Raw genomic sequence first — 17,482 nt, forward strand, 5'->3', positions numbered from 1 at the left:
TCCCCTTTGGAACACAAAGTCACAGGGGATTGGAATAGGGTGTTTGGGTAGTGGAAAAAAATGTTTTAGCATGTGGTAATGAGGTTAAAAAAAAAAAAAAAAAAGCAGTGGATGATTACTTTTCTCCACCAAGGCTCCTTTATCCTCAGAAGCTCAGACAGTGGTCAGCCAGTTAGACACCCCTCCCTTTTTTATCCATCCCTTAACTATGTTCTTTGACAGAACTGGTTTATACAGCTGGGCCTTTGTTAAGCTTCAGGGGAAATACTACAGAACAGCAGAAAATATGGCAGACTGCGTATAAAATGGTAAATGGTAAACACTACTGAAGTGCAAGATTCCAACTTTAAAGTGTTGATGTTTTCATTTGATTAGTTTTTCTTTTCTTTTATGGATTTGTAAAGTGAACACCTTTTAAAATTTTTGGGTTTTCTCCTAACAGATTTTATGGTAATGTAAGTAAATGGATTGTGTTAATCAGTGAAATTTCTTATCATCTATATTTTAATAAACAGAAGAAGAAAGAACTCATATTGCTGACTAAAATTACAATCTAAAATTAGACATTTCTATGATAGTGACATAGTATTTTTAAGAACAGCTGCATTGTATATCCTTAGCCACGGAACGGATTGAAAAGAGAAAGTAAAGAGGAAAAACGATTTACTTCAAAAAGTTTATCTCTATGACATACTTTAAACTTTTTAATGGAAATGTGATAGTGACATCACACTTAGCCCTGTGTGAAATGTAGTGTAAACCTTGTAGTGGGATCTTTTTATGTCTTCATACTTATCATACTTTTGTAAGAGTTTGATGATTGTCTTTTGTGCGGCATGTGCCATATCCTTTGAATTTTTACTTCAGGGGCAAGAAATGGGTAGCCTTTAGGTTACTACTAATAGTTTGTACCCATTTATAGAAAAGAGTTAACATTCCTAACTCATCCACAGTGGCAGTATGGGCCATGCTTTTAAAGTTTCCCCCCCCCCTAAAAACAACAGGGAACGTGCTAAAACCAGAAAGATTAATGGGGGGAAGAAGATAAACAGTTAAGATGTAAAATGAGTTTAGAGGTCAAGCTAGAAAAATAAGAAAGCTTATGGATTTAATTCATATTCATCCAAGCAAAGAGGCTTTGGCATGAAAGGAACCAATAGAGAGGTTCAGCATTCTTGTAACATCAACCATAGCTGCATCCCGCTGTTTTGGAGTTTGGGTTGATAGATGCTCACCATCTTTGGCATCGCACCCTTACTTTTGGACTTTTCATGATTATAATGGCAAATTCTGCATTTTGTCAGGAGGTTCAGAAAATCTGTCTTTGCATAGCATGCCTGTCTGTCACATCTAGAAGCTGTTGTCCTAGGAAAGATTTTTGCACTGTATATATGTTCTTTGCTGTCTATTTTGAATATAACATAAATATTTTCTACTTCATTCATTTTTCAACAGCTGTTGTAGGAACAAGCTGTAACCAAATCTGTATGGGGCATGGAAAGAAAGAGTCCCCTAAATTGGCCACAATTTAGCAATGTATAAACTTTTCCTTGTCAGACTTTTCTGGATTCCAAAGAGGGTAAGGGTCATAATATTTTTCTTCATTGAACTACTTAGACAGTCATTCTTAACAAATCTGACGCTGATGTTCAGTATTCCTTTTAGCTGTGAGCCTCCTTTCTCATTTCTGCTGGGGGAAACACACACACACACACACACACACACACACACACACACACATATGCACACCATTCTCTAGAGGTTTGCTTTTGAAGGCTTAACTTGCTTGATTTCACAATGACCTTTGAAAACAAAAGAAATTAAAACTAGATTGGTTACTTAATTATTTTTGTCATCATTATTAGATCCTAAATAAATTAAACATGCCACAGATTTTATTTCAAGACATACACCATGCTAAGAATAAGTCACTTTTGATTATGGAACAATTTGCTATTTATTTAGACTTAGCCAGTAATGTGAGAGGGGAGAGAGAGAGTGTGAGTGGGGGTGGGCACTTTAAGAGGAAACTCGGATAAGGAGATAGGAGAGAGGAAGGCTCAAAACAAAATCAGAACTTAAGGATATTTTTTTGGAAAATAAATTTTATATCCTATTTGCAGTTCTGCCATAGGGAGAGTTTCCTGAGAGAGCCAAAATGACCAACTTATTAAAATAAGTGATATGATATTTTTACAGAGGGATTAATATCATTAAACCTAAGAGATATTTTTTCTACTTAAAACTGTTTTGTTTTGCTTTGTTTTTATATTTTTGCATATCCACCTCACCTGATATTTTTACAGAGATTAATATCATTAAGCCTAAATAGATATTCTTTCTTTCTTAGAACTGTTTTGTTTTGTTTTGTTTGTATTTTTCCATATCCACCTCACCTGACTAGTGATGTTCAAGAATGAAAATATATTTTCTTTCACTGTGTTTATGGTGAACTATTATTATAGGCTATTACAAACATGTGCATATGTGAACATGCAAAGACACTCATATCCTCCTGAGAACAACATGAAAAAAATTGAGCGGCGTTATTTTGGAAAGCAATAACTAAGAGATTAGTGCTACTCACTGTAGTAGTAATATTTAAGAATCATATTTCTTTTGGCTTTTTTTTCCTTTACTTTTTATGGGTTAATAACTTGGGAGGAGTTTGCTTCTATTTTTGTAATTTTTTTTTCTTCAAAAATACGTAAAACCTCAACCAGTCCTTTTGAATTATATAGCAAATGAAAGTTGTTAGCATATGCTTATGCTTAAGATGGTACTGTCAGAGCCTTAATAGAGAAGTCCAGGAAAAAATAATTAATTTCCATTAACATATCATTAGACAGTAAAGTCTTCTTCTCCCACACCTCTTTTTCTTTCTCTGTCTCTGCCTTTCTCTCTCAATCTCTCTCAATCTCTCTCTCTCTCTCTCTCTCTCTCTCTCTCTCTCTCTCTCTCTCTCTCTCTCTCTCTCTCTCCCTGTCTCTTTGTTTCTCTCCCCACCCCAAACCCTCCCCACACACTTGCTCACAAATATACACAAGATACAGATACCTCTCAGGGTGCCTGGGTGGCTCAGTCAGTTGAGCGGCCCACTTTGTTTCAGGTCATGATCTCACAGTTTGTATGTTCGAGCCCGGTGTTGGGCTCTGTGCTGACAGCTCAGAGCCTGGATCCTGCTTTGATTCTGTGTCTCTCTCTTAATGTCCCCCCCCCCCATTGTATCTCTCAAAGTTAAATAAAGATTTAAAAAATTTAAAAAAAATATACAGACACCTCTCAAACTTTCCTGAAAGGTTCATTCGAGGACAGAACAATAGAAACAGAATTAATCCCTGTTTCATTACCAATTATTGTGATAACAGAAAAGATTGTTCCTTTCCAGGGATTCTACAGACAATTTTTAAAGGTATCTTTTTAGAGATCTAGAGAATAGATAGGCATTTCATATAGTATTCTTTCACTATTCTATCCAGTTGTCTATAACCTGAAATTTATACATGTGGCAACCATGTGTCTCAGAAAATTCTAAAAGCTTTTGATTTTTTAGACTTCCTTTATTTCTTTATCTCAGAAGCACACAACTACTAGTTAAACAATTTGTCCCAACTTTTGGTTCAGAAAAGTGGTACTGATATTAAATACACGGTGTTTTTTTTTTATTGTTACCTCTTACTAAATTCTTAATAAAAGAGTTTTACAGCACATACTGGAAGAGATGGTTTTGCTAATCACTAGATCATTTTCCCTTCAATCCTCTATCTGTCCCAGGAATGGAGTATGTGGCTACTCAGTGCTCAGCTTTCAGACTCACAAGGAGCCGAGCATCTGGGGAAACTCAGGAGGTGAGCACTTTCACGCTGACTCAGAGACCAGCCGTATGACTCCAGTCTGGCACTGTCACGCCTGGTTATGGAAAGGCAAGAACAATGCCTCCCTTGAGAAGGGGGAAAAGTCTAGTGCAGTCACAGTTTTGATGTAAAATTTAAATCATCCTTCCACATCCTGTGGACTTGTAGCTGTCAGAAAGGCAAAACCCATACTCCAATAGAAAAAGCTTTTTATTTCCTCAAAAAGTATATCCTTTCTAACTGTAATAACAAGTTTTAGAACCACAAATCTTAATGTTAGATTATTCAAAGTAATTTATAAATAATCAGAACAAAAGGACTTCGACACTTTTAACTTGTAGATGAATGAAGGTTAATTGTTCTTTTTCTGTTTGTTTCTGATTAATGGCAAATGTATACCAATACATGGATTATGTAATTCACAGCAAATTGCTGTTTACAGTTTTGTATTGTCTTCTGCACAACTCATGTAATTGGTCATTTTACCTACAACTTAAAAGAAATTTCTCTTCAACACTTAAAGGTCTTAATCATTTGTATTATGTTTTCTTCAGGTAGATTTAGTTGAAAGTTAGTGTTTTTGACAATTGAAAAGATTCTGCGATCAAATGTTTAATAACTCAAATTTAGGTGCACCTATTTTTGAGACAAGGAAATAAAATTATAATAATTATTGAAGAAGTCAAGAAGTCAGGATTTATTTTTAAGTGGGAAGGACTTCTTGCTATATTCTTGTGTTGTAAATCATGAGAAAAGTTTCAGTAATTTTTTCAAAAAAATGTAGAATTCTGTAAAAACGTTTGCTCGCTCTTCTCTTTATGAAAGTGACTTTGTATTTAGGAATCAAATGTTCTTGTGATCAGTTTACCTCCAATCTTGTCAGACTTAGCATGAACTTTTCTAAGCATTAGAACATTATGGAATGGTTACAATAGGGTTCAATTAAATTTAATACGCTTTGTACCTTTTCATTTATCACGAATACTATTGTTTTAGGCACTTAGCAAGTGTGGATTAATTTTAAAATAACACAATAAAACATAAAGATGAGAAGTTTTAACTGGCAGATCATTTGTTTAGATAAATTTTGGCTCTAGAACCCAACTATTATGTTACTCATAATAAAGCAATCTTTTTATTTAGAAAATTTTCTGAGAGTCTTCATCCAATAATACATGGTCTAATTTTGGAGTGAAATTTTTAGTGATTTGTAATTATCAGTGAAATAGTAAGAAAAGGAAGTGGAGAGAGAATCGAATTTTGAATTCTGAATCATTGTAGGATGGAGTTTTGCTATCATAAACTGCTTCCAAATGCTTACCTTCGGTTCTTTCTCTCTCTTGTTTAGAAAACAAAAACAAATGCGACTTTTAAACTGAATTGTATTGCTTACTTTAGGCACATTAATTCAAGCACTTTTGAAATATCCTTTGTCCAACTCCTAAAGAGGCACTCATTTCTTTCAGGTATTAAAAAGAATTAAATTCTATTTCTCAGTCTTCTCTCTCTTTGACTTCTGATATTTTTGCTTTTGTCACCACCCCTTTTGCAAAGAACCCTGTACTTCCTCATTTTTTCCTTGTTCTTATACTTCCCTCCATGTCTAACTCTTTGGCGGTGGGGGGTGGGGTTGGGGGCAAGGCTGGGAATGCTCTTTGGTAAGGGCAGACATGCCCGTGAAGAGAAGGGCACAAAGGTGGTAAAGAAGTTAAAAGCAGTGCCATTCTTACCAGAAAGAAGGGATGGTACAGTGAACTCCTTGATGTCAATGCAGAGAACATCTCAGAAACTAAACATATGACAAGGTAAACACAGGCAACAGCCTTGGTAAAGGTCCCTTTGAAATTTCTTGGTGACTATAACATTTTTATTTAGCAGTTTAAGTACAATTTAAACTTTTATAATATGTATTAATATTTTTCTGTAAATTCAAATTATATTTCAGAAGAGAATAATGAATTTATTGTTATGTAGCTGTAGTTCAAAAATTACTTTTGTTTTTAGATTTCAATGGTATGGTAGGTTTTGTTTGTAAATACTAGTAGAAATAAGTTTCTACTCTAGTGATGAAATGTGTACTGAGAGTGACAAGGGAGTCTAGTCTTATTTATTACTTGGTGTTGTCCATTTTTATATTTCTATGAAATCTGTGTTTCTACTTCCATTTATACTTTATGCCAGGACCTGATGAACTTGTTCATGCTTGTAAATAACAATATAATGAATGAGGTCTTTGTATGCGGGAAGCAAAGTGTAGAGAAGTATAGAGATTGGCATGTTCTGTATCAGAAGCTGATGGCAAGGAGGATTTATGGATAAAAGAAAAAAAATATTATACAAGTTGGAAAGTCTGCATGTTTACCACAAATAAGGTTTCCGCAACTTAAAAGGCTTCTGAATATTATATATGACAGACTTGTTTATAAAATTGACATGGAATGTTCACAAAGTAAACACAAAGCTGACTCTTAGTAGGAAAATGAAGATGTTCAAAACATGTAAGAGAGAAGCAGAAAGGCTGAACCATGAAATATGAATAATAAGAATTGAAATTCATAGATAAGAATAATGAAACTATTATTTCTTTAAATGATATGCTAATTTTTTTGTGATTCTGTGTTTATAAGTCACGCAGGAAGTATTGGTTGTTTCACTCATTTGGATCAAAATGTGCCTAGACATGCTAAATGTCTATGTTGGTTTCCCTTATTAGATAAGTAATATTCTATTGTGAAAATACCTTTGGTAAACAGTAGAGTTTAATTCCTAATCTTGATTAGCTTTCTCACAACAACCTTAATTACAGAAGAGACCAGACAAGTAAATGTAAATGTCTTGTACAAATAGTCTTATTACTAGAAAAACTTGAGGTCCGTAACTTCTAGAAAAGCAGTATAATCTGTGGATATGAAGGATTGTCAGTTTTTATTTTGTTTTTTAATGTCCCATATTCATTGTTCCCTTAAGATGCATCCTTCAAATATTTTCTGTCATTTTAAAACTGCATTCTGCTGTGCTTGAAATGTAACGCGAGAGAGTAAGTAGTGAAAACAGTTATTTAGGAGAGCAATTAACGGACGTTGTAAATTAAATAAATGTCATGGTCCAGAATTTTAGAAGTTCATCTAACAAATGTTTGGTTTGGTAGAATTGTTTTAAAGAATAATTATGCTGCTTTGCTTATCACTTTGACTTCTCTTTTTTGCTAATCCTTTTTATACACTGATCCCCCTTAGTAGGATGGACTGCAAGGTTTCCTCCCCCTCCCTCTATTTTTTTTCCAGTTTTTCCCTTGGAGAGACAGTTCTGTGCTTGAGGTGCTGCCTATTATTGTGCGGAGACCAAATAGTGCAAGAAAAGATATCTAATTTGTGACTCTGTTTCCTATTTTATAAAACAAGAACAATAAATAAACTGACTTGGAGCATTGTGGAAGAAGTCAATCAGAAATAATTACAATTATTGTTAACTCTCTACTGGTGTTTCAAAGACCACGCTGCCTCAGTTACTTCCACAGAAGTTCTCCATTTTCTGGTACCTGCTGTTTCTTTTTTAAAATCTTGCAATCAACAAAGATTTATTTCTAAAACTGGATTTCATATTTTCTTCCAAACTGGCCTTTCTTTCTAGTTTTTATGTATTTCTTATTAGCAGTGTTTTTCTCTCAATTATACAGTCCAGCAATCTCTTTATGTTTGAATTATCTCTCTCACTTGTTCTCCCTTTCTGGTTCCCACCCTCAATCTTCTATCAGTTACTAATGTCTGAGGATTTTTCTTTCTAAAATAGTGTTTCGATTGTGTTACTCTGGGGATCACAAACCATCACCAGCCCCCTTCTGCCTTCAGTTTCACTTTCAAATTTTGCTTTAGCCATTTAAAAGAGATAGGATTTAATCAGAATCATTGTCATTTAGTCCCTGCCTTTCATCCTTATCTGCATTTAGTCCTCCTAGAAATTTCTGCTTAAACTAAACTATTCGCCAAACCATGCCATATCTATCATTCTATAAATTTTAATTGGCTAATGTCATTTATCTTGTCTGGAAGCTTCTCGTCTTCTCTATTGACATCGGGCCCATCCTTCATTACCCTGTTGAATTCTTGTAATTTGTAGGAAGCATTCTCTGATTATTTTAGTGAGACATCATCTTGCTATTATCTGTCTCCCATAGTACTCACATTTATAAAAAGTCATTTACCTTAAAATATTATTTATTGATTTCTTAATTACGTTGTTATCTGCAAGCACATGGTAGTCTTTCAATAAATGTTTTTCCATTAATGAATAAATGGATGAGTGGGTATATAGCTTCTATTTCCATCTAAACTGTACTTCCTTAGCAGTAACCCAGAAGGGTCTTCATATCTAAGTTGCCTGTTTCCTCCATAACATAAAGATAAATTGCCTGGCACAAAATAGACACTCATGCAATTCATTTATTTATTCATAGGAAAATACATTGTGTGCTAGAAATTGTATTGCCATATAATTAATCTGTATCTCATTCAGCATAGAGGATTAGACTATTTGGGGGAGAAAAAAAAAACACGGCACAATTTAGAAAGACCTTTATCATACAGTCATAGCTTTAGCCTTAATCTTGGGAAAATCAGGTGAAATGGTTAAAAGTAGAACTATACTTACTGAAATCTTATTAAGTGGAAGACAGGCTACATGTCATGGGGATTCCAAGAAATTCAAAAACATGATATTCTCGCATTTCCCGTGTTTGTGTTCTACTTTCAGATACTGCATGTACTAAGAAGAAAAGAAAAATAAACTATTGAATGAATGTCATAGGTTATACTGATGTTCAGTTTTTCATGGAGACTAATAATGAGAATTAATGATGTTGTTTGAGGTGGGGTGAAGTCACTTCAACCATGGTGGAAGGGAAGGCTTTGTAGAAGAGCAGGAATTTGAGTCTGTTCTTTATAGATATTATTTATTTATTTATTTATTTATTTATTTATTTAGCAAGTTTTTATGCCTAACTACAAACCTTACAGTAAATACTATCATCATTCCTAAAGAATAACCAGTAGAAGGCACTGCTGCTTAGGATTTTATGTCTGAATTAATCAAAGGTTAAAATATTTAGAGAAAGAAAAACTTTAAAGGAAAACTGTTATGGAAGGAAAGCATTTCCTATTCTAAGCCTTCCATCTTATGTTTGTTCCATATACAAATTCCTTTCACTTGGTTTGTGCTGTCATTTTTTAGAGTTGAACTAAGGAACATATTCTAAAGCAGTAAATAGGTGATCCCTCAGTAATAGGTCTGGTGATAATTAACCATGTAGCATTCTTTCATAAAATTACTTCATGTTTATAGTTTACATAGACATTTAAAAAATGACTAAGATTTTTTTCACAAGTATTTTAATAACCTAATTCAACTAAGTTTGCCAATTCCTTTACACAGACATTATTTAAAAGGATACTGTTATCCCTTAACTGGATTTCCTTTTCCTATGACAATATGAAGATATTTTCTAAGCATGCTTGTCTTGTAGGACTAGATCTTACAATTATTCAGTTAGAGAATAGTAAGAGAGTTGTCGGTTTTAGATGGTAGCTTTCAGGTAACAGATATTTCTTGAAAAACTGCTATCTTCAGAAAGGATTCTAAGTCCTGGGTATGAACCTCTGAACAAAAAGAAAGTCTTCCCTCTTGGGACTTAATGGCGGGACAGACAGATAATAAATAAACATGTATGAGGGGCAAGGTGCTAAATAGAATGAGGAGGTGCTGGTTCAGGAGGAGCAACCAGGGAAGGCGTGGCTGGAAAATGATGTTGGCTCTAAATGGAGTCAGAGAACAGGCAAGTGTGTATCTGTCTGGGTTAAGAAGATTTCAGATTGAGGAAATACCAGCTGGGAAAGAAGTAATGTGTACATTGTGTATTAGTTTCCCATTGCTGTTGTAACAAGTTAGCACAAGGTTCGTAGTTTAAACAATACAAATCTATACACTTACAGTTTTGGAGGCCACAAGTCTTCCAGTCACAGGGCTCATTCCTTCTAGAGGTTTTAGGAGAGAATCTTTTATCACTTTTTCTAGCCTCTAGAGGCCACTTTTATTCCTTGGCTCACAGCCCCAATTCATCCATTTTCAAAGCCGGCTAGAGAGTATCTTCCAGTCACTCTCTCTGACTTTGATTCTCTTCCCTCTCCTCTTTGTAGGGACTTTTATGATTACTTTGGGCCCACCCAGAATAGCCAAAATAATCTCATGTCAATCACCTTAACTTAATCACATATGCAAAGTATCTTTTGTATTGTAAGGTAACATATTCACAGGCTTCAGGAATTACAGTTTGGAAATCTTGAGTGAGGAGCTTTAATCTGACCAGTGCAAATGGCTTGCAACCTTGACTGTGTATTAGAATCACCAAATTTAAAAAATTCGGATACTCCACCTCCACACCAGAACCAATAACATTAGAATGCCTGGCGGTGGGACTCAGGCAGCAGTATTTAATACTAGTTTGCAGCCAACGTTGAGAACCAATGGTTTAGTTTATGTTGCAATCTCGTACCCTGTTCCCTATCCTTAAGTTTGCTGTGCATGTTTGAGTACTGTTGGGGACATCCTACTTACAGAGTGATTACAGTGCACCCAGAGAGCCTTTAGCCAATAGTAAAGGACTCCAGTAGTTTTAAAATCACTTTCACATATGGACTAGAGTGGCCTGATTGTGCAGATTGTGTTACAAAGACAAATAAAGGAAAAGTGACTTCATGTGAAAGCAAGTTGCCGTTTAGAAGGGAAGCTGTTTTCTATCTATTCCATGCATGTAACTCAGCAACTCCAGTAATGTTATAGGCTAAAGACAGGATTTAATCCATATTCCTCAGTGTCCTTTTTTCCCCAGTAATCTTGAGACTTAAATTTACACTGTACTTTCTGAAAGTATCCCTGCATCTTTGCTTGTATCATTACTTCCTTCATGAAATTCCCACGCTGTTTATCCCAGACTTCCCATTTGACCTTCTTTTCCCCCCAAAACTCGGTTGGTCAACCATTCCTCTAAGTATTCCAGGATCCTCTGGGCCTCGTGAAACCCTCAGGTATTTAGATGTAGTATCATTTGGCCCTTAACCTGAACTGTCTTTCATTATTATTTCTCCAAATCTTCTCAACCAATGAATAAACCTTTTAAAGCAGAGACCTTAAATTACACATTTTAATTCCCATTAGATAAGTGTCTTGCACATAGTAAGCAATCAGTAAATGGTGTTGATTTGAGGATCCCCTTTTGCCCTAAAATTAGACACCAGTTCTTTTAAAAAAGATTTTCTTGTCTATACACAAAACCAAGTTAAAGATTCTATTATATCATTATTACCTCCATGGGTTAGTTTCACACTGGATTATATTTGTCTGTCTCATGTCGTTTTCTTTGAAGTCTGCATTTTATTCATTGGCAAGTCTAGCACCTACCACAGGAATGACAAAAGTCATCTCAGGATCAATACATAAGAACAGGCTTCAGCCTAGCTCTTCAGATGGTTCCAAAATGTCCATGCGCTGCAACACTTATGTGTAACACAGTCATGCCACATAAGCAGTCACACGAATTGGAGCCCTACGTATCCCAGATAACCAATGCGTGGAAAGTGACATGACTTCTTTTCTTATTATGTATCTTCCTTTATAATTTGCTTTTTATCAAGAAGATATAATCATTGTTAATATGCATGGGTAAAACACAAGTTCAACATACATGAAGTAAACATTGACAGAAAGCTTAACAATTCCAACGGTAGATAATTTTACAATAAGTAAGGCATTTTTTTAACAGCTAATCAGACTATGTCTCACAACCAAAGAAAAGGAAAATGCAATATTCAAAAACCTATAGATGCAGCAAAAGCAGATGTTAGAGTGAAATTTATGCCATAAATGCTTGTGTTAAGAAAACGTTTCCAATAAACAAAATTACACCACAAGGAACTAGAAAAAGAAGAAACTTAGATGAAATTTAGTGAGGAAGGAAATCCCTAACAAAGAAAATCAGAAATAAAGTGGAGACCAGAATAAACAATAACATAACATTGAAAGTACTTTTTTTTTTTTTTTTAAATTAACGACACTTTCTTCTCTCCAGAATGAAACTGTTTGGTAGATGAACAAAAATTTAAGAATCTAACACTATTGGTGATTTGTGATCAATATTTTTAGAAGTACTATGAGTCAGGCAAAACATGAATGTAGGCAGATCGATAGCTCTCTCTATAATTTAAGTATTTGCTTTTTTTCTGACTTAATAGCCTATTTTTGAACTATGGCATTTTTGTCACCATATTTTTTTTTAATCTTTAAGAAATCTTTTACCTGAACTGTATGAAAAGATTCTCATCTTGAGCACATTAAGAACATTCTGTAAGTGTCTGAAAATGGAATTGAAATAAGCATAAAATATATAATTGTTTAGAATCATTTGCCTTCTGGCATCACGACTCCTTCGTGTTTAGTGTTTGAGACCTTACGCTTTTGCTCCGTAGAATGATATATATAGAAAGAGAGACTGTTTATCCAGTGGTACATAAAGATAATTTAGATACTGAAATGACAAGATGTTTTGAGAAGAGTAGCAGTGTCTTAACTATTTACCATATTTACCTTATGTTTACTTTTGGACTTTCAATTTTCATAATCATTAATAATGCTATACAGAAAGTAGAGATCAGCAAAAAAGTCATGCCTTCTGAAGGTCATAGAATTGTATTAACTTAGGAAAGGCCAGCTGATCTAGCTTTCTACTTTAATAACCCGGAGACTAGCTTTTGCCAACAGCCTGGAGTTTTTGGACAGTTAAGAGACTTATTGTACACATGACTGAGGTAGACACCAGAATACCAATTTATTAATTTCACCAACAGTGATAATGGCTACACAGACCATAAATACTATGGCTTGTATAATAAATGCAGGGTCCCCTTAGAGTCAAACTATGTGTAAAACAAGAAATAATTAAAAGTCCTTTTATTGATTTACTCTGATAAATCGCTTCACAAAGACCTTAAGTATTTTAAATCTCTTCTTGTCAGCTCATTCTCTACACGGCAATTGGAAGTTTGCTTGGAGAGCATAGAAACAGAACAGTGGAAGTTAGTATCTCTAGTGTTTAGAGTTATTACATATACTTTAGTATTTCAAGTTGGTGATAGACGTGGTGTTGCCAATGAGACTAGGACCATTCCACCTCTAGACCATTGCTTCCTCCCTCCACACGTAGAGTATATGTGGAGGAAAGTATAGTAATGAGATTAGAAATAGCTAAAGACACCTGTAATGTGATGGCCCAGTCTACTTCTCCTCTAGATAGTGCTTACTTGGTAGCCGCCATTTCTTCCTTTCTCTCTGTTATTCAGCTGATCAAGACTTCTGCTATTAGTATTTCTTCTTTACGATTGCAAATACGTTTGATCAGTTTGTTGCTAGGTATGATTGGCCAGGGAGCATTTCTCTATGAGGAGATTTCATATTTCTTATTGATTTCCTGCTTTACCTCCTGGAAAGCAAGGTGCTTTCTTCATCTTGGAGAGATTTGGTGTTGGGTTTTTGGTTTTTTGAGGAGAGGACGTATAGGTTACACTGTAGCTATAATTTATTTTAAGTTTTTTAACGTTTATTTCTTTTTGAGAGGTCGGGAAAGACTGAGTGTGAGCAGGGGAGGAACAGAGAAGAGGGAGACACAGAATCCGAAGCAAGCTTCAGGCTCTGAGCTGTCAGTACAGAGCCCAATACAGGGCTTGAACCCACGAACTATGAGATCATGACCTGAGCCGAAGTCAGATGATTCACTTACTGAGCCACCCAGGCGCCCCTAAAGTTTTAAAGTAAATAGTATCCATGGTTTATTGAGTGTCCACTTAGTGCTGAATGCTCTACAAGTCATTTTGCATACACTACACAGTTTAGTCTCAAAAAGCATTACCAGAAAATATTTACATCTCATTTTAAAGATGAGTAAATTGAGATAGATTCAAGGGTTAAAGATGAGTAAATTGATATAGATTCAAGGTAAGTCTCACAGCTAGCAAGTAGTAGAATCATTATTTTAATTCATGTTTGTCTGATTCCAGGGACTTTTTTTTTTAAACTGTGCTATTATTCTTAGTAGAGTATCTGCAGTACTCGAATACTCTATTCCTTTGAAACTTTTAACACCAAGAATAGTATTATTCAGCAATGATTAGGAGCATCTTTTTCACAGTAAATTTTAAATTTAAAAATCAGGGTTATATATGAAAGAAGCAGTGTGGCAGCTAAGACTTTCCTGCCTGGTCTAGAATAAGAATGGATGATTAGGTAACACTCTTTGTTAAGCAAAATAACAACTTTCTCAAGGTCAGATCAAGTTGTAAATACAAGAGTTCTTTTCTTTAACTAGAAATTTTAACTCTATACTACTTCTATATAACTCTTGTAGTGAAAAGAAAGGAACTATCTGCTTAAGAGTAATTGCCACACATTTTAAGCTCTAGTAGTGTTCTTAGACTCAAATACAAAACAAAAGTGTTTAATTTTTAATTGTCTAAGTGAATTTTCTTATAGGCATTAGCTCATCAAAACCAAACATCTTTATTTGATTTCCCTCTCTTAGGTATTCTAAAGAGCAAATAAGTCTAGAATCCACCTCTGAACCTTTGATAGCATTGTGGAAATGAAAATTGAAATATTTTTATATTTTCACTTTTTTTACCACTTTGCATATGTGATGTTAGAAATAAATGGGGAGGCGAGGGAAGAAAAATCCTCAAATGTTTCAAGATTAACGGCAATTATAAAATTTATTCAATTCTTAATAAGCTTTAAGCAAATATCAAACTTTTTGTCATGAAGTCTGAGGTTTGCTTATAACTAATATTTATTTCTACATGTCATAATAATCTTACTTTTAATAAAATGCAAATTTGTTATAATGGCCACCATTCACTTATTTTGTTTATTTTTTGATGAAAGAAATTTTAGTTCTTTTCCCTCTTTTAGCTGCCGACAGTATTTGTTATTCATAGATGTTCTGTCTTCAATGAGGTCTATCAAAGTGTAAAACTAGATGGGTATGTTTTGCTTTTTTTTTTTCCCCTTTAAAATGGAATGGTCTTTCCTTATGCAGTGTTCTTAGGTGAATTCTCTTGTTTAAGAAGCCAGAATACAAGAGAGTGCTATATTAGTGTATTATTCTCACAACAAACAAGCACTGTTCTGTTGCTACCTGCTTGGCCATTGTTTCTGATTGTGTGCGCTTTGCAGTGGTATTTGGATGGTTTCCTGCTCTCTGCCAGCACAAAAAGGCATTTCTGTTACAATGGCCCCTAACCACACAATGACGGCATTAAGGATTTATGTGGAGGTTTCATTATTTTCTCCTCTTTTGTTCCTTCCAGGATGTCTTCCAAGCGACCAGCCTCTCCGTATGGGGAAGCAGATGGAGAGGTAGCCATGGTGACAAGCAGACAGAAAGTGGAAGAAGAGGAGAGTGACGGGCTCCCAGCCTTTCACCTTCCCTTGCATGTGAGTTTTCCCAACAAGCCTCACTCTGAGGAATTTCAGCCAGTTTCTCTGCTGACGCAAGAGACTTGTGGCCATAGGACCCCCACCTCTCAGCACAATACAATGGTAGGTTGCTCATGGTCTCTTGTGCCTACACTCACTTTTTGACCAGTTTGCTCCTCTGATAAGTTTGGCTTCAGTCTTTTGCTTTAGAATTATCATCCACTTAACAGCCATACACAAGATTCATTCCTAACCTCTTAGAATTCTTTATAAGTAAATAGATTCCAGTAGGAAGTAGAAGATGCTTTTTTTCCCCTGTTTTTCAAGAATTTTGCTGTTGAGACACTTACAAGTTAATTAGAAGAAAAAAACATACATATAAGAATAATGTTAAAATAGCACATTTAAAGTTAGCATGAAAGTGAGATGTCACAGTATTTCTATTAAAGGTTTTTCTGGGGGTGCCTGGGTGACTCCGTGAGTTAAGCGCCTGACTTCGGCTCAGGTCATGATCTCACGGTTCGTGAGTTCGAGCCCCGCATCCAGCTCTGTGCTGACAGCTCAGAGCCTGGAACCTGCTTTGGATTATGTGACTCCCTCTCTGCCCCTCCTCCACTCATGCTCTGTCTCTCTCTGTCTCTCAAAAAATAAATAATAAAAAAAGGTTTTTCTGGATAGAGTTACATCATATTTTGAACATCTCCACCATGATAAATCAATGTTTTTCAATTCTTTGCTTTGCCCAGATTGGATTCCAGTATTCCTTATGGTACTGGGAATATTATAGAAGAATATATTTTATAGAAACTACAGTTTTTTAATGCGACTGCAATAATTTCTAACTCAGTCTCATTCACGCTGTTTTGATAATTTGGTAATTCCCTGGTGCATCCTATTCCTGAATTTGCAACTCAGGATAACTTATCTGGCCCCTTGTCCTGGGGTCTGGCTCATTGCGGAAGATTAGGAAACTGTGGTTTCATGGACGAGAGGGAAGAAAAGTGGCTTAGCATCTTTGACTGAAACATATAAGCATGTGCACACATACACACACACACACACACACACACATATACACACACACGTAAGGCTTTTAGGTCCTTCTTAGGAACTTAAATACACAATCAGCATATTGGTAAGGTAGCAGGGCACTTAGCTGCCAATAAAACCACCCTCACCTTTTCAACATGACTGCTTGGGTAGATGGGTTTTGTGACCTTCTCCTCTTCTACTTCAAGGATGGTGGGGCCATTAATATGAACCAGATTACACCAACAAAATTATGTTTCCTCAGACATTCTCATACTTATAAAGACAAGGTTGATTCTGTGAAATCTTTTTTTTTTGCTTTCTCTAGAAAATTATTATATATCACAAATGTGCTTGGAACTGAAATACGCCTACTTATTTATGTTACTAAATTACCATATATAGAATTAAATCAACAAGAAGAATCAGATATCTCCTAATAACTGTGAAATGGATGCTGTTCTTTGATACTCACATCAGATTTAAATACCTCTTTCAACATTTTAAGCCTTACAGGTCAGAATTGCACTGGGTATGTGACTATGTGCCAAGATTTTCCCCTCAAGGATAGTATTTCCGCTAACACTATATAACACTTATATAGATGTGGTATTTTAATCACATTATCATATTAACTCATTTGACCTTCACAGTAATACAGTGGGTGTTATTTTTGGTGTCATTTTACAAATGAGGAAACCGAGGCACATAGGGGTTAAATAACTTGATTAGATCACTGTTGATATGCAGGAGAACCAGGGTTGTTTACCCAGACATTCTGGCTTTGGAGTCCATGCTTATAAACATTACAAGCTCCTCACAAGAGCACATGCATATTTTGTTATCTGATTATCTCTTATTTGGCAAGCTAAATCATACTATCCATATCCCTACCTTCTTTCTCTATTGTGAGTTTGTATTAGTTATGTGCAATGATACAACTTTTTGGTCTCCTCTCAAAAAGGTTAAATTAGGAAAAGGAAAGGAGAAAATGGTAGTACACAGTTCAACAGGGTAAGGAGATCATACCCTGTATTTGGCCTTGCATCTCTGCTAATAGCTCTCCTCTCTCAATATTTTGACCATTG

General features: G+C 35.2%; 1 protein-coding gene across 32 annotated transcripts in view; it reads left to right on the forward strand.

The window, feature by feature from the left end:
• The window catches only part of SOX5 (SRY-box transcription factor 5), a 1,024,889-nt gene that overhangs the window by 648,144 nt on the left and 359,263 nt on the right, over positions 1 to 17,482 (forward strand). For 30 of the 32 annotated variants that reach the window (XM_086713854.1, XM_086713857.1, XM_086713848.1 and 27 more), the window contains one exon: positions 15,257 to 15,488. In XM_086713854.1, coding sequence (XP_086569980.1) covers positions 15,257 to 15,488 — 232 coding nt within the window. The remainder of the gene's footprint in view (positions 1 to 15,256; positions 15,489 to 17,482) is intronic. The other 2 variants (XM_086713871.1, XM_086713872.1) reach the window with 1 other exon arrangement.

Source organism: Puma concolor, chromosome B4 (genome assembly GCF_028749965.1).
Source record: "Puma concolor isolate L17-30 chromosome B4, mPumCon1.1.hap2, whole genome shotgun sequence".
Taxonomy (NCBI): Eukaryota; Metazoa; Chordata; class Mammalia; order Carnivora; family Felidae; genus Puma; species Puma concolor.